Source organism: Temnothorax nylanderi, unplaced genomic scaffold, assembly GCF_030848795.1.
Source record: "Temnothorax nylanderi isolate EJ_2023f unplaced genomic scaffold, tnyl_v1.0 TNYL_tig0195_pilon, whole genome shotgun sequence".
Taxonomy (NCBI): domain Eukaryota; kingdom Metazoa; phylum Arthropoda; class Insecta; order Hymenoptera; family Formicidae; genus Temnothorax; species Temnothorax nylanderi.
The window spans coordinates 120,790-139,109 of record NW_027249257.1 but is presented as its reverse complement, the minus strand read 5'-3'; the positions used below and the strand labels follow the sequence as shown (position 1 = coordinate 139,109).

The window sequence follows — 18,320 nt, the reverse complement described above, 5'->3', positions numbered from 1 at the left end:
ATCTGAATAGTAGTAAGTAAAAAAACAAAAGTGAGACACATTGAAGTGACTTTATTAACTCGCGTAATAACGGAAGAGGGTCATTCTTTTCTCGTCGAAGAGTAAGATATTTACCTTGCGTCTTGCATTGGCACTGCGACCGGGGTGGTGAGATCGATGTCGGCATCGATCTCGGAAATATCGTCGGTGAATCCATTCGGGAGGGTCTCGTTATTCGCGTGGAACTTTGCATCCCTCTTGGCGCGATGCCGGCTGATTAATAGACGGCCGATAACCAACCCCAGAAAGAGCAGGATACCGGCGCTGACCGATACAATAATGTAGAGGTAGAACTTTTCTTGGTTGTCTGCAGAAATCACGTTAAACGAATACTTTAAAACCTCGTGTGTTTCTCTCTTTCCTCCTTTCTTCTCCGTGAAATATCGGCAACAGCAGATTCAAGCGTTATCATCAAAAATATATAAAAGAAAAGCACATCATTTCTCTTTTTTCATTCGTTTTTATTCGTTTTTATTCGTTTAATCATCTGCTTTTATCCAATTGCAAAATTGTCTATGTAGATCGTTTATGCACGCATAGACAAGCGCATTCAACATGGCACTCGAATAAAATTCGGGAACCATAAAACAAAAGAAAAAACCAATTAACATGCCCTACTAAATATTGCCACTAAAATGCAACGTCAAACACACAATGCTCACATTTACCAGTCAGGAATCAATCAGCGGTTACATCTATCATTTCAATATATCGAGAGGCCAGAATACAAACCAGTCAATTTTGATCAGTTTGGTATCGGATGCCATAGACAAAATACAAAAACTGATGCACTAATTGAGATACAACAATTAAAGACTAAAATATGTCTTAACGTCCAAAAAATTGAACTGTTCAATATTAACCGGAGGCCTCGGCAAGAGTCAAGGTATCTTTCTTTATAGGCATGTACCATAGGATGCTCAGGCAGCTACATACAACGAGAAATATCTGTCGCCAACGTCTGCCGTCGTGGGGCAAACTACCCTATCGTATCCAACCCTGGCAAGAGTCGTCGGGGATCGATAGAAACAGCGCGTTTTACCAGCTGAAAGTAACGATCGACCGTTGGTGTACTCACTCGTTATGAAGGAGTAGGCATTGATCCACTCATTCAGGTATCCCACCAATACGTGATCCTCCTTCGGAAATGCGTAGACGACGGTAGTGCAATTTCCGGATGCGCTGGCGCCCGTGGATACGGCATTACCAGCCCGGCTGTCGCTCGCCATTGCGCTCGCCTGGATAACCGTGGGCGGTAAAGGCGGTAAGGATAAATCTTTCGCTCCGATACCGAGCGACTTTAACATGTTCAACCGCGCGTCCACTGTGCACGCGAGAAACAAACGTGAGGGAGTGGCAGTTTGCAGCAGTTATTGCGTTAATAGTCCGCGAGAGTTTGGGCGTTGAGACCGTCATAATTTCGGTAAACCCAACTTTCAATGCTGTACACGAGAGAAACCTGAATTTTCCTACTGGTTTCCACTGCCCACGAAGAGACCAAGATCGCTTTCGAGCGTCTCCGTAGCATCGAAATTTAGACTCACCGAAATTATATCGATTTCAAGATTAGAAATTATATCGCGGGATGAAAGCGTCAGAATGAAATTTGTGTAAATTACGTAGCAATTTTACAGCGGTAATAGACGTAGAAAAGTGTCTCGTAAAGGATAGATTGCGTAACATTAGTAATGTTTCAAACGCGTTTTCATATTAGGGAAATTTTATACAAAATGGATTATTATAATGCATGATATACAATTCGTCGTACTGTAAAATACGATATGTTAATTATAATATGCAAGACGGAAAATAAATAGCGAAAGACTTAATTAGTCACTAATGTGTTATTTACAACAGAAGTATCATGGATATTTCCCACCAAACACAATGTTCTTTTCATAGTGTTTAATGCGAGATACAAAGAGCTATCACATAGCAATTGTGTCTATCTACGTTGAAAATACTATAAATAATATATTAAATAAACATTGCGTAACATGATGGCGTAACAGAGTATTTCACGGATATAATTAAAACGGATCTGATGTATGAAAATGTATCGCTTGTAACTTCAAAGTAAAATTCAAATTACAATTTTCTGCAAATCTAATAACATCTAAATTATCCGCCATTTTGCAGCTATATTAATTCGCTAATTTTATATTATTTAATCATGCTTTAAATGAGATTAACGCGCCATTAATTAAAATTTGCGGAATAAATATATGTATACTTAATGCAGATATCCATCTGCAATTTAGATTAATAATGAAGAATGTAATAGGTTTTTCGCAGTGCTTTGTTCAGTTTTAGTAAATATACATTGCGCGATTCGATTATGTGTCTGTGTATGTGTGTGCATAATGCAAATATGTTTTTCCAACAAACTTCTACAGCGTGAATGATTGATTATATCATAACACCCCTAATAGTCCCTACCGAATGAATCATGGAAGCTGTTCGACGCAGCTCCCGTCACCCTGAATACATTATTTTCACAAAAATTGCAATTTAAAGAACGGGATTATTCAATCATTCGCCGCTCGATAGTCGTTAAAATTTATGATTTTTTTTTCATACTTATGGGACAAAATTTGAGATACGAAATGAAAAATTCTCGCGACACAAGTCGTTCCATTCTGTGTCTCTCCACGGATCGCGAAACTTAAATGGCACATTGTATTCCTGGAACGCTTCACGGTCTTCCGGATCCTGACTTACTTTTCGCTCGGGTTATTTTTCAGGAAATAACCGCACGACATCTCCGAACGTCAATGGAAATGGAAGAACGGAATAAGGTATAAGCGAAATAGTCCATATCTTTGTTGTCGGAAATTGATGGAATATTTAAATATTATATAAAGATCGTACGTAATTAGTGCAAGAATACGCGGCTTATTTCAAATGCGTTGTATTAATATACGGAATTGCGGCGACACTCAAGTTCTAAAATTTTGTTGACAAATTTACGAAGACAGAAAATTCTTCGAAAACATGTACTGTCTATATACAGCTACTAAACGCTGATGCTATTCTATAAGTGAGCAAAGAACATATTCAAGTAATTTAAAAAAAAAGGATTTTTAATTCAACTTACTATACTATCTTATTCTGTTTTGTGCACAGCACGTACGATACACTTCGTTATAGAATGACTGATCCAAGCGGACTTAAAGGTGACGAATTACTCGGACGCGACGCGTCTCGCGAAGCAGTTTCGCTGACACGATAGAACCAAGGAAAGTGTCAGCATATCGCAACGCTGAGACACACTTATCAAAGTTACTTGTGCACTCCGCGTAATCAATTATATTTTAGGATTGTTGACAATTAATTTTCTTCTAGAATTCGAGTTTAACAAAGTAAAAAATATGAATTCAATAGAATCCATATTTTACGTGCCATTACACAATGGAATGCACTCTCAGTGCATTCATTTTGATAATATACTGTATATAAAATAGCTCGGAATCAGTGCGTTCATTGGGAAGTTTCCGCGGGTCTTAGTAATGTCTTCAAGTTATTTACATCATAATTCAAACAATATTGTTCTAGTTCTTCCGGCCGCGTTATTCCAAGCTTGCTATCTCTCCCGAGCGAGATAACGTTCGCAGTTTCTAGTTTTCTAATTAGTGACTTGGGAATGCTTACAATTAGCCGACGACGTCGCGAAATTCCGTTGCTATCCCGTCACGCGAGTTGTCGCTATTTACGATCAAATTCTATATGGTTATGAAATTTTCATAGCAAATCTGATTTAAAGAGAATTGATATTTTTATAATATCATTATTTAAAATATCTCTTACAAGTAAAAACAGAATAAATTTAGAAAGAGAAAAAAAGGGAATGAAAAGACGAAGCATGCATTAACTGCTGCCATATGTTGGCATAATATGATTTCGACACGTATTATATACAAATCCTACTTTGAAAAATATAAAGGTTTGTACAGAGGCCATTTTTACAGGCATGTCTTCGACTAATTGCGTGTGCCATATCTTTTAATTGCTTAATAAAATCCGAATAGTGTTGATAGTACTTTTATCAGTATTCCGAAGGTGATAAGCAAAGATAAGAAATACGACGATGAAGTATAATAGAATGCAACTCACTTATACTGAGCGTCTCTTAAAATATGCCGGTTACAAGTACAGAAATGGGAATATAATTAGTTTTCCTGGTACTTTTCCTAAACAATTGTTATATGTGTATGCGGTAACAACTAAATATATCTCTTGCAAGTGAAAATGGGGTAAGAAAAAAAAATAAAACGATGGGACGCACATTAACTGCCATAATATGACTATAACTTTATATATATATTTACACACAAACACGGTGTATCAAGTATCTAATTATTACACTGAAAACTACGTTCTCGCTATGAGTCTTTAGACGAATTTACTCAGTCGACTAGATAATTGCTGTGTCTGACGTGAGTCTTCAAACATACACAGAGTTACGTAATTATATTTGTGCCTTATAGCAAGTGGATATATGATTTCAGTGTAAGCTGGCTAATTATGTTACCAAAGGAAACTAAACTACGAGTACACTATATTCATTCGTTATGAATATATTTAAGCAAAAGGATCGTGATTCGGCTCTTTGCTTTATGATTCATATCAAATTTAACGAGACTGTTTCCTCGTTATATAATTCTGAATTAAAAAAAAAAAGTAATATCGTAACTGCTTTTGCGCGTTAAATGTCATGATATGACTTATGTACGATAATTGATTAAAACTTTGTATAATTGATATTGAAGTAATGTTTTTCTGCATATTAAATCGCGATACGGTGAGACAAGGAGATTAAATAAATTTCATGAATTCGGAGTATCGACGATGAAAAAATATCGAGAATGAAAATGTAAAATGAGATAAAAAATATTGCGCGAGAAAAGGAGAAAATGGTAGCCAACTAATATTGAACGTTTCGTTGAGAATTATAGAAACATTGGCGTGAAATCCGTGCCTTTCGCTCGAGATGGCAATCGATTGTCCATGAAATTTTAATCGCAGCACCGCAGCATTTCATATTTTATCCTTCATGAAGTATGCAACGCGCGCAAAGCTACATGCACACACTTGCAGTCCGGTGCTTTCTCGGCTGTTTTTAACGTAACGCCATATTACATAAAAAATGGAGCCACCTTTTTAATTAAATGATGCGTAAACTACTTACGATTTATCGCCAAAAAATAATCTTCGTCGCGCAATATGGCATTTAAAAGTTGTTATTTTCGACGGTACAGTAACATCAATCGATATCGCAAAGCGACGTTGTGATGTTAAACGTAATAATCTATATATACGTGGAAGAGCACGTATTATATCAACGAGAATTAATTTGTTTATTGTAACAGCGTTGAAAATTATTGTAACAGCGTGTCTCAAATTATGAAAGTATATTAGAACGAACTTGCGAGTGCGAATCACGCGTGTACGCCGAAAGACATAAAAGCGATATTCAATTATCCCCGCTCTGTAAATAATCCCTCGAATTTGCAAAACGTAATTTCGTTTCGCATGCAAAATTAGATATCCCACGTACATTTGCAGCGCAAAACGATAAATACGCGTCTATCATTAAAAAAAAAAAGGAGAGGAGAAAAAGCGTTTCATGCAGAACTCCGCAACGGTCGGAGCGTGTTTGCGCGGCACCGGCGAACGAGACGTGACAAAGCCGAAAAGTTATCACGAGTAAAATAGGAACGAATGCCGTTGCTTTTACTGCGTAAACATTTTTATTCCGCGGCGAAATAATTTCTCATCAGTCCCGCCGTAAAAACGTTATGCACTGTCGCTAATGCGAGCCACGCACGAACTAGTACGTTTCCTGCTCTGCTGCAGCGAAATTATCATTCGCGTTGCACATCCGCGAGTCGCGCGCGAGCTACATGCACTGTGTGATCAAAAGAATCACACGGCTGGTCTGCGCTGTCACCTGTTCACACGTCGCGGGACATTGAACACTTTACGACAGCTGTAATGTACACGTGTTAATATGTTACGTGCAATTTCGAGGTCACGATTTACGATTCGATACGTGGTGCGTGTAGAGCAGAGAGCTTTTTTCGTACCTTGTTCGCGGAATATTAAAGAGAAAATAAAAAGACATATGTATGCTCTATATGTGAGAGAATCCAATAATCTTTCAAATGGTAATTAAAAGAGAATAATTAAAAAAAGATAATAAAGAATAATACTAAAATTTTTGTCTCTCTTTTACATCATTCGGCAAAATATTCGCCGAATAAATTAATGTATGTTTTACAATGCGTAATAAGCACGACATTATGTAATGTTTTAATGTCGACACAATTTGTATTTAGATATTTGAAAAAGATTAAGAAATTAATATTAAATATTCAGCATTCAATACTTGTTTAATTTAATTTAAGAAGTAGGAGAATAGCAAAATGTTGATTTCTCCATTATAATAGCAATCATTATAATATAGCAACTTTATCGGTCTAATAAATAAATAACAGATAAGCTACTCTCAGATTAATGTTCTTTCTACCGGATTTGTAAGATTCTGTTTAATGAAATAATTACTCGTACACACACACGTCATTTCATTTAACTAATTGCAACTTCGGGAAAAGACTTAGCGCTTCATTACCAAGTAATTAAACGAGCGCGTCATAAATCTGCGGTGATAGAAAACCTAGGTGTAAATCCGCTACTAAAACATGTCGGACAACGACGCTCAGGGGCAATAAAGCATCGCGCACGTTGAGCTCGTCAAGGCAGAAGCCCGATCTCTGTCACCGTGCGAGTCAACTAAAATTCGAGAGAACGGTTGCCATCTAATCGACATTCGATGGCTCGTCCTAGTGTTAGTATATTGACTGTGGATCGATCATTGGCGCAGCGACCCCTAACGAAATAGTCATATCGCTCCCAGCCCTGCTACTAATGTCAACATCAATCACTAACAGCGGCTATTAATCGTGCCTCAGAGTTTGCGTAGAGACCAGCGTAAGGACTTTGCATTCGTGAGAGATCAGCTGCAAGATATTCCGCTCTTCAAATTGGCTAAGTCTGTAAATGTTCTTATCATGCTTGTTTACTTGGGAAACAAGATACTCGTACATCCGTGCTCAATATCTTATACGCTACCAGGACAAAATAAAGGGGGTTTTCACGGAAAGTCCCTCGCCTTTTATGACTTTGAACGGTCGTGGTCATTCCCTCTTGGCCAATTCTTCAATTAGCCAAATAAATGAATTTATTGCCGCTTTAGCTATACGATAATTGAATCGCTCGTTAATTTCCCTTTATCGTTTTAATTACCAGAAAGGCAACAATTGTGACTTTATTTCATTGGAGGAGTGATACAATATTACATTAAGATACAACAACGAGTGCAACAGTTACAATAAAAGAAATTATTGGAGTTAACATAATAGTAGTTAAGATTGTAACAAATTTCATTGCTTAAATTACTTTGCGAAGTTTGCCAGTGATAAGAACTCGATACGAGGATCAACAATTTCCCTTTACGAACTTAAAAGTTTTCACTTCAAAATAGTTCACGCGGTAGGTATTGATGTCGTGACAGCTGTTCGATAATTGCTTTTGCATCGACAGCTTTCAACCTAGTTTGGAGGCGAGAGAGAACAGTCACCAAACTTACTAAATACTATAACGTACAACGTTATTAACTGATTGACAATGACTTCGCTGTTGACGATTGCTCCGTTAAACTCGGCCAGAAATGTATTAGTTATTATCGGGGGTACAGATGTTTACGAATATAAAAGCAGCTAAAAACTATTCTCTCGGAAAGAATGCTTTAAGAAAAATAACATAGAAAAAAATAATAAAAATAATAAAAATAACTTCTTATCCTTGTATTCGTGTAAAGTATAAAATTTCAATATTTCTTTGAAAAAATTAAAGTTTTACTTCCATTCTTTAGATTATTATCGATTTTTTATCTTGTTACTTATCTATGCTTATCGTAATTAAAACTGCCGAGATTGCTCAATTTATCGAAATATAAATAATTGATAATTAAAATTTTAAAATTACATTACAAGATCTTCTCCCTCGCATTGTAAAAATAATTCTAGATGAGTCTCTCGTAGAATAAATTTTACAATGGTAAAAATTAGGGGAAAAAATTTCGCTGCAGCGAACGAAGAGGAAGGAACCGAGGATAAAACCAAATTTTATTCCATTTTGACGGTACGAGAGCATCTTTATCTTAGAGAGCCGGAGTTAAAAGGCCACGGCGCCGGCGTAGCCCGCTGGGTCGGCCAGCAAGTTAAAAATGTAAATAGAAGGGAAAGTAAAGTTCTACGTGCCCTGAAAGCTCTCATCAAGCTGTGTAACTTTTACTTAAGCGATTTTGTTCTACCTGGCGCCGTATTATACTCACGCTGTACAGCTTGCCAATGCGGGCTTACAAACGATATTTAATGAGCCACAGTAACCTACTTTCCTTAGTTTCATTGATTTTAGCAAGAATTATAGTTTTACTTATTTTATATTTCTCTCTCTCTCTCTCTCTCTCTCTCTCTCTCTCTCGCTCTCTCTCTCTCTCTCTCTCTCTCTCTCTCTCTCTCTCTCTCTCGCTCGCTCGCTCGCTTTCTCCCCCTCCCCTCTCTTTCTATCGTCCCTGTTCAAATCTACTTAATATATGATACCTATAAATAACTAAGGATTGCAATGTAACTTTACACTTATAATTTATAATTTAAGACATGATTCCTTATTTCTATTTCATTCTATCTCGCATTTTCCCCGGTTACAGTTGAAATATGAAGAATTGGGTAAAGAGTTGTAAATTACGCGCTCGAGAAACACGCCGGGTGCACCATCCTACGGTGAGCCAACACGATTCACTTAATTAGTTACGTCGAGACAACGGCGAAACACGATAACTTAAGATTGTCCCCAGACATTCCACTCGATTAAAACCATCCAATTTCAACGCTAAGTTTTATCATTGTTTGCCGGCTAATGTACAGGAATGGCTGCGGCCCTAATGCGCGAAACGTGCCGTTTCTTATCTTATCTTAACTAAAGACGAAATATGCGCCAATCCTCATTTGTCTGTGTCGGCAGTACAATTCTGACGGTGTTCTTCGTTGTCGCCTAAAACGGTGACAACCCACATTTACACAATATCCGCTTATCACACTATACGTTACGTCGTAGCAGTGAATTTCAAATGATCATTAGCAAAGTTAATATTAATGTAAGTGAGCATTTTCAAACAATTAACAATAGCCAGATTGTTTAGATTATTATATTGCGCAATTAGAATTAGGTCTGGCTAAAGAACTCTGCATTAATTCACAAGTTTAAATGTACGTCCAAGTATATTTTAATATAATTCAGTTTTTATGCGAGATTAAATTTCCAAAAAAGTTAAAGAAAATCATTTAAATCTATTTATTAATTTGACTTGTTAAATTACATAAAATTATCAAGTATGGTTACGTATTTTATTGAACTACTACACGTAATTCTCAAGATGTTAAAAATATTGAATTTGTTACTTTTGTTTCTATCTTGTGGTTGATACAAGATGAGTTTCGATATTTAAATATTTGCTCAACTACTTTAATCACAATCAAATTAATTTTCATTCAAGTACAAATATACTAAAATTAAAATTAAAAGACTCAAATATAAATCTTCTTTGCGGCTATTAAAATGCTTCCATGGTTCCGTAAGCATTGACTTTCCTACCATCTAATAGGATTTGAGATGTAATTTGCATTTCCCGATTCTAGTTGAGAAAGTGCATCGAAGAATCCGATCCGCTTACACCGATTACCGGCGGGTCAATTTAACTCCATTTTTAATATCGAACAATTCCTCGCGCGATATCACTAATCACTATCCTGGGCGGGGAAGCTCAATTATTAAATCCGCCGATCTAATCGACCGTGAGAGATTACGAGACGTGGCGCTTGTCTGCGCCTAAGAACTTCGCAAATATTTTGTTCCACCTGAGCCAGTAAGTTGGAATCGAATGTGTCAAATTTATTCGGCGTTCTAAAGAAAGTAAGACGCGGAAAAGTTCGAGCAGATTTTCCTCTTCGATGTCTGAGCACGATTTATATAATCTTCTCGCCAGCAGTTCATCCAATGCATTTTTTAATTCCTTTCGCAAAGTCTTACTACGTTCTACACATCTGATCCGTGATATTCTTATTTTTGGAGCGCTTGTTTTTTATAATATAGAGGAGCACTCCATTTTCGTACACGTATCTAAATAGAATATTGAATATTTCAGCGCATCCGTCCCGCAAACCAAATCGCCGTTTCTCTCTTGATCTTCTTTACACACGATGCAAATTCATGTAATTTATTCGCGAAGTTTAATTTCGTTCTGACTTGACGAAGACTTGACAAACGGGTAAAAGAATATAGTCATGTCTTGGGAAGAGTGTACTCGGTCATTATCTTTAATTAACGGCACGATAGAATCTACGGTGCCTTCGATAAAGTTTGCAAAGCCGGCGAAGTAAAACGTGTCGTCAACGGCGATTCATGCTGAAATTGAACGAGAGAGAAAGACAGAAACAGAGACAGAGAGAAAGAAAGAGAGGGGGATGGAGCGAGAGAGAGAGAGAGAGAGAGAGAGAGAGAGAGAGAGAGAGAGAGAGAGAGAGAGAGAGAGAGAGAGAGAGAGAGAGAGAGAGAGAGAGAGAGAGAGAGAGAGAGAGAGAGAGAGAGAGAGAGAGAGAGAGAGAGAGAGAGAGAATGGAGCGAGAGAAAGAGAGAAATAGGGATTACTTCGCCAGACGCAAAGTCAGGTTCACAGGTTTTTCATCGCTCACATATCGTAGCCCATCAGGTGGCATTAACTTTATCTGAGATTTTTTCCCCCGATAGTTCGACGTCCCCTTTCACCTTTAATCTCGGTCGGTGCACATCCGGCGCGTCCGATATTCCGCACCGCCGGCACGATGCGCAACCTTTTCCCCATGAACGATCACCGTTTCAACCCTTTTTGCGTAGACGGCGAGTAGAAAGACCCCCGGACGAAATCTTGATCAAAGGAAAAACTGATCTTGACGGAAGTTTTAAACGCCAATACAGACTATCACAAAATGCAGGAGACGCGCGACACGCGTCTGGTATATTCGTATCGATGAATGTAGAAAGAACATACGGAATATTTCGTTTTAATGAAAATAAATTTTTATAAACATAATTTTGCTAAAGTATAAAAATTGAGATATTTCAAGTAAGGAAATGGCAAACGCTGTTTTTTATTCAAACATAAATTTTTTTTTATATTATAAAAGCGACAATAATTAACGTATACAATTTTACACGTGGATGAACATCGATGACCTTTGAAGGATCTTAGGTCAAGCTATGGTATTTCGAAATTAAGTCAAGGATGTAAAAATGAGCTACAACTTGTTATCTTACACGTAGAACATATTCATAGAAAAGTTTATATTGTATATGAGACTGGTATCGAGTTGACGAGTTTAGTTATTCATTGATTTCGAAAGTACAAGACGAAACTTTCTCTCGGAAAGTAGACAAAGTATATAAGGAAAATCGAGAAAAACGAGGGAGAGACTGTCGACCTTACAGGATTGGATAAGATACCGGAATGCGTGGGATATTGCCTCTCGGTGGCAAGCTATGTCGACGTCGCTCGTCGCTGTGTCTGCACCGGTGATAGTTTTCAGGAACGTACACAGAGTCACCGTCATAAAAGCGAGATTTCTTTTGTACTCGAACGGAGTTGCAATTCACGATCCGAATATAACGAACGTTGCGCATTCGCGTGTACGGTCGAGAAATTATATGATTTCGGACTAAAGCCAGCAAAGAGCAGGTGCGAGCGCTTTTAATTAGAAGCCTGAATTATATGCACTGACGGCGACACGTATACTCCATTCGGAGGTCTTGTGGCAGAACCACGTGCGTAATCGGCCGGTTTCCACTGAAATTTTGCGATGCTGCAATGTAAATGTTCGTACCTCGAATAAGTGAAGATTGCAAATTAACACTTCTCTCTTGTGTGTGGCTCTAGTTGACCCATTCTATTTCTCGAATAAAAGGAAAATATACTTAACGAGGAAAAAAATATTGATGTGCTTTAATTATCCTGCTTGAAAATTAATTAACCTAGTTTCGGAACATTTAGTAATAAGTAAAACCATTGTTGGAAATATCCGAGTTCGAAATTTGCATAATAATACAAGGATTAATAAAAGAGGTAACTGGAAATAACTCATTTATTCGTAGGTACGTTACAAATATGTTCGCAAATGTACTTGTGCATATTTTACGTTACTCGACCTATAAAATGCAAGAACTCGCGTGATACTAATCATCCAATTTCGTAAATTATTATGGACGTTTAAAATAATATCTACTGATAGTTTATTTTTATCTTTATTGACCAGATTGTATTGTATTGCTCGTAAATTTCGATATATTTATATTCACTTAAGGAACAGATTTATACGAATCTTTCGCGTGACGTGTAACAGATTTCACGTGGTGAACTTTAATACAATATTTATCTCCCTGCTCCGATCTTTATCTTGCTTTAGGACATCTTTGCTGTCTTTCCTGCAATTTATACAGACCGGTAGGACGCTAAACGAACGAATTGAACGTCGAGTTTTTGTGTGTGTCTATATATAGACACACAAAAACTATATATATATATATATATATATATATATATATACAAACATTGTCTCCCTGCTGTCTGATTGCGTTTACACGTGACCGGGGTCACGTTGAGAACGAAGAAGATGAAGACCGAAGAACGCGTGGGTGGCCGAGGGCGAGATCGGACTTTTCATCTTTTATAATTAATTTCGAGCAAATTTGTCAGTTTTTTAAGATAATCTTCATCAAGATAACCCTAAGCCAGCTTCCGTCAGTGACTAAATTAAGTTTATTAATTTTCTTTTACCCGAAGTTTTACATTTCTGTTTTTCCTTCGATCAATGCTAATAAGAAATTAATCCTGCAAACTGATATTTCAATCACACACTTTGTTGCCACGAAAAACACGCAGTTTTCATTGTATTTCAACAACTCCAAATGAAATTGAAAGAAATTTTTACATGAATGCAAGATATATTACATATATCTCTTTTAAAGATATTTAAGGAATTAAAAATCTTTAGATATTTAAAGATATTTAAAGATATCATTGTAATACATGGCTATATTATGATAACGTTTATCGTGCTTTAGAAACATAGGAACGACAGGAACGCGGTATCTATCACGCCCGAACATAATAATTATCATTATGCGTCAATGACATAAATTATTACATTTAACATCCCCGATGTTAAGTCAATTATTTCGTTCGCGCAGGTTTATTTCGTTGAACGATAACGCAATTTCGATAATCTACGGCGGGCATCAAAGCGACGTACGCGGCGCAGTCATTACGCGTTGGCGTCTCCGCGCGAAGACAATGCGGAGATGAGGGTCTCTTAGCGCATCGCATTATACACGCCTCGTCGACGAACTCATTAAAGCCACCGACCGCGCCACGTAACTGGTACCCGGAATAACCCCTTTCGAAAACTCGAGGGGGATGCACGGCTTCTCTTTCTCGCTCAGAATAATCGTTTAGGATTTGCAGTCAGTTAGTACATATATCTATAATCGTTTGGATCGTGCAATCTTGCAATAATTTACGTAACGACATTGATACAATTGGAAGACTAATTTGTTAATAATGAATAACTTGTCGATGATCCATTTCTTCTGTCTTTCTCTTTTAAACTTTTGCCGACGTTAAAATTATGCTACTTTAAAAACACAGCATTAGAATATTAATCAATGTTTGATAGATGCACATTGTTATAGAATATAGATCTACATTAATTTCTCTCTCTCTCTCTCTCTCTCTCTCTCTCTCTCTCTCTCTCTCTCTCTCTCTCTCTCTCTTTCTCGACGTGAGTATACACAGACGTGTCTAATATCGCTCTGATTTCGGTGTGATTTTTCTGCCGCCCTATGCCCCTCGGGCCTTCCTTTTTTGCAGAGTGTGAGTTGCAAGGCCTCTTCGCTTGCCTATCCTTTGACTTTTATCCACGGGATTGAGATCCAGCCGTATATTTGTCTTCTGCGGATCTTGCGGATTCTTGCCTGGATCTCGTTTTCTTCTCCGGCCATCTGAGCGACGTGCGCATGCGTCTTTGGTGTTGATTGGCTCCTCGCGGGCGGGATGACGGACCTGTTGAAGTCGCGGCGCTAAATGACAACACAAACAAGGTCTAAGGGCACTACACGACGTATACCATCGCATCGGAATCATCAACAACGTCGGATGTAACACTAAATTCATATATGAATGCGTCTAGAGTTAATTCCCTCAGAAATATTATAAATTCACATCACGACGGTGTCTCTAAGCTCCTTCTCTAGAAAAAAGACTCTCATCGAAACAGCCTTTCGCGCCTGCAAGGTGGCTTTTGTTGAGCTGTCCGCTGCATATCTGAGCTTGTTAGAAATGATATCCTGCATAAGAACTTCGAAGAGAGACTTAGGGGCATTGTCGGCGATGTCGTGCGAAACACTTGCGATAAATTTGCATCATGTACGCCTGGCGAAGGCCCCGTTGCGTGCGCGAGCGAGATATCCGGGCCCCCCTCTATGCCCTCCTATGCGGCTGTGGCTGCCTCTGAGCAGTCGTGGGTGAGGGCGGCTCGCGGCCCCCCCATTATAGGACCAAAAACTACGAATTTAATCGTTACTCCCAGGGAGGACTTCGCGGGGAGATACAAAACGTCCAGGGAAACCAAAGATACGCTCCAAAAAATTATTAAGCCGGCTGAATATAATCTTAGAGTCAATAGGGTCTCTTCTGCCAGAAACAACGGAGTGCGAATAGAGCTCTATCCGTAGACCTGCCTAAGATTACGAATTCCTCTGAACTTGAAAGAGCTGGACTCAAACTCGAGCAGGAGGGTAAAATAAATCCGAGACTGTTAATACGTGGCGTGCCCTGTAGCATGTCAAGGGACGAGATAAAATCGGACTTAATCGCATTGAATCTTAAATCTTTCGACGCTAACTCGGTCAAGGTTATCTATGCGTACCCTCGGAGAAACGATAGGCGCACTACTAACTGCGTGATAGAAGTTACTCCGGACATTCGTACTTTCCTACTTAAGAACAAATTCGCTTATATTGGATACTTCGCCTGCGGAATCTCGGACCACGTAAGGGTACTCCAATGTTATAAATGCCTCGCTTTTGGGCACTTCGCGAAGGACTGTCGCTTCGAGGCCATCTGCGGGCACTGTACTGGACGTCACGAAACAAAGAATTGTACAAATAGAAGTGCTACTCCCATGTGTGGAAACTGCATGAGATGGCTGCCTCAAGCTGAACGAGAGCATTCGGCTCTGGACGACAGGAATTGCCCGATACTGCGCAGAAGAGTTGTGGACAGAATGAGCAGTATTAATTATGGACAATAACACTGAAAATCGCTTACGCCTCTGTCATGTGAACTGCCAGTCGCTACTCGCTCACTTGGACGAATTTCGATCCTTTTTCGTTGGTTCGGGATATCATATTATCTGCATATCTGAATCCTGGTTAAAGCCGCAGGTACCTGACCATATGGTCTCTCTTTATGGATATCATCTCTTGAGATGCGACCGTGTCGGTAGAAACGGTGGGGGGGTGGCAGTATACGTGTCGAACTCTTTTCAGGCCTCGACCTTGCGCCAATCTGGGAACGACAACTGTGATGGTCCTGAACATCTAATCCTTGAGATTTCCGTCAAGAACTGCTCCAAAATACTATTAGCCGTTGTTTACAGACCCCCACACTGCGGTTTTTTCGGACTTCTTTGACGTCTTCTCTGATTTATCGGTTAATTACAAACACTCCATTATTTTCGGGGACTTTAATGCCGATCTTTGCTCCTCGACCTTTGATTCGGAACATATTCGATCGTTTGTAAGCGCATCTAACTTTTTTCTTGTGCCCTACACCACTACGCATCATACCCGTACTGCCTCCACCCTGCTTGACCTGTGCCTTATAGACGAGGCTAATAAACTTGTTAATTACGAACAGCGTGAGGCCTGCTTTCTGTCCGCTCATGATCTCATCGCTATTACTTACGACGTCAGGATAGAGCGGATCCCTAAGCGTACCATCCGAGTTCGAGATTTTCGTGCTTTTAATCCAGAAGACTTTCTTGACGAACTTGCGTCTCTGGACTGGTCTGGGCTATACTCTGCAGCAAGTGTTGACGCAAAAGTTGATACCTTCAACAGGCTTCTTTTGACTTGCTACGACAGCACGCTCCCTTCCGAGTCATGCAACCCAGGAACCTGCCTGCACCCTGGCTCACGGAGGATATTAAATCCCGGATGAGGGAGAGGGATAGAGCCAGAAGAGTCTGGATGAGGAGCAGAACGGACGCTAACTACCTCACCTTTAGGACGCCTGAGAAACTCGGTGCAGGTCGAGGTACGGAGGGCTAAGTCGGAGTTCTTCCTTAAAGAGTTCCAGGATTTAAATGAGCCTAACGAGATCTGGAGAAAACTAAGAAAATATGGTCTTCTTAAACCCAAAGCAAGGACTGAGAATCTCGCTTTTACTAGCGAGGAACTTGTTGACCACTTTACGTGCAACGTGACGTCGAACACGGACTGTAGCCCGGTCATCTACTTGGGTGAAACTGCGTATGACGACTCTAAATTTTATTGGAGCAACATTGAGCCCCTGGATATTGTTCGGACCATCTGCAGGTGTAAGTCGGATGCCACGGGTGTGGATGGACTCTCTCGGAGACTTGTGGTTGGGGCGCTCCCGAGCATCCTTCCAGCCTTGACTCACATTTTAACTTTTGCTTCACCCACGGGGTTTTTCCTGAGATTTGGAAGTCAGCCATTGTCTGTCCCGTCCCTAAAGTTAGACGTCCTGCCGTGTTAAATGACTTTAGGCCGATCTCAATCTTGTGTGCCACCTCCAAGTTCCTCGAGCGCATTGCGGCGGATCAGATTATGGAATACTTGGAGGAACACAACCTTCTCGATCCTTTTCAGTCTGCCTACAGAAAAGATTTTCCACGCAGACAGCGCTCATAAGGGTCTTGGACGAGGTCAGGCTGGCTGCGGATAGGAGGAGGATCACGATAGCCGTATTTTTTGACTTCTCTAAGGCCTTTGACAATGTCTGTCATGACACCTTGATTGGCAAGGCCATGAATCTGGGCTTTGCTTGTTCTACCTTGCGTTGGCTTTGTTCCTACTTAACCAATAGAAGACAGGCGGTACGCGATCCGTCCACTGGGATGCCGTCGACTGAGAGAACTGTTCGAAAGGGAGTACCTCAGGGTTCTGTTCTCGGACCGATCCTTTTTCTCCTCTACCTGGTGGGTTTCGGAGATATACTGCGGCACTGCAAGTATAATTTTTATGCGGATGATCTTATGATCTATTTGCATGCGGAGCCGGGGCTTCTTTCTGACGCTATTGGGAGGATTAATGAGGATATAGAGAGGATCGTACAGTGGGCTGTCGTCAACAAGCTTACGATCAACCCTGGGAAGACAAAGGCGATGATCTTGGGAACACTGCGCTTTGTAAGGAGCATCGATCTGGACTCTGTGCCTCAGGTTCGTGTTGGAGAATCCGCGATCCCTTTCTCGGATTCGGTGGAGTACTTGGGTGTCACAATCAACAGCGCTCTCTCATGGGAAAGACAGGCGACTAAAACGATCTCCAAAGTGAATTCGGCTCTCTATCAGCTTAAACTTTGCAGGCAACTCCTCCCAGTCCCACTTCGGGTGAAGCTTGTCTCTGCCTTAATGCTTCCTCAATTTGACTACTGCTGTACGGTTCTCACTCTCTCTCTCTCTCTCGAGAGAGAGAGAGAGAGAGAGAGAAATTAACGATTATAACATAATTAAGTGACGTATATGCGCGTATATGTGTTACAGCATTTTTTAAAATTAAAAGAATATTCTCGAGGGTTAACAACAACACGTTAGAAAAAGGAGGATATTTATAAAGTTATTGACAGCTACGGATATTACACTGAAAAAAGCCGCGTGGACTCTGAGGCAGCAACTCTTTTTTCAGGAGCTGAGAGATATTTTTTTATTAATACAGTGACTAGTCTTACCTATATACTTCTATACTTCTTCGTCATATGTTTAAAAATCTATAAAAGTTCTTTTATTTTTATCCTATCTTTTTATCATATTCTTTCATTCATAACTTCATCGCCCTTAATTAATATTCTATCATCTCAAATTGTGGCTCGAGGATATAAATACCCG

At 39.5% G+C, this 18,320-nt stretch overlaps 1 protein-coding gene and 1 long non-coding RNA gene across 3 annotated transcripts in view; both read right to left on the bottom strand.

The window, feature by feature from the left end:
- LOC139778785 (uncharacterized) overlaps positions 1-18,320 on the bottom strand; it is a 68,335-nt gene that overhangs the window by 6,944 nt on the left and 43,071 nt on the right. For both annotated transcript variants that reach the window (XM_071716890.1, XM_071716891.1), the window contains exons 6-7: positions 1,118-1,363; positions 115-346 (exon numbers count right to left, since the gene is read on the bottom strand). In XM_071716890.1, the coding sequence (XP_071572991.1) occupies positions 115-346; positions 1,118-1,363 (478 nt within the window). The remainder of the gene's footprint in view (positions 1-114; positions 347-1,117; positions 1,364-18,320) is intronic.
- LOC139778786 (uncharacterized) lies at positions 7,328-16,325 on the bottom strand. Its single transcript, XR_011719681.1, has 2 exons — positions 15,144-16,325; positions 7,328-8,626 (listed from the first exon to the last, which is right to left on the bottom strand). It is a non-coding gene; the product is annotated as an uncharacterized lncRNA (long non-coding RNA).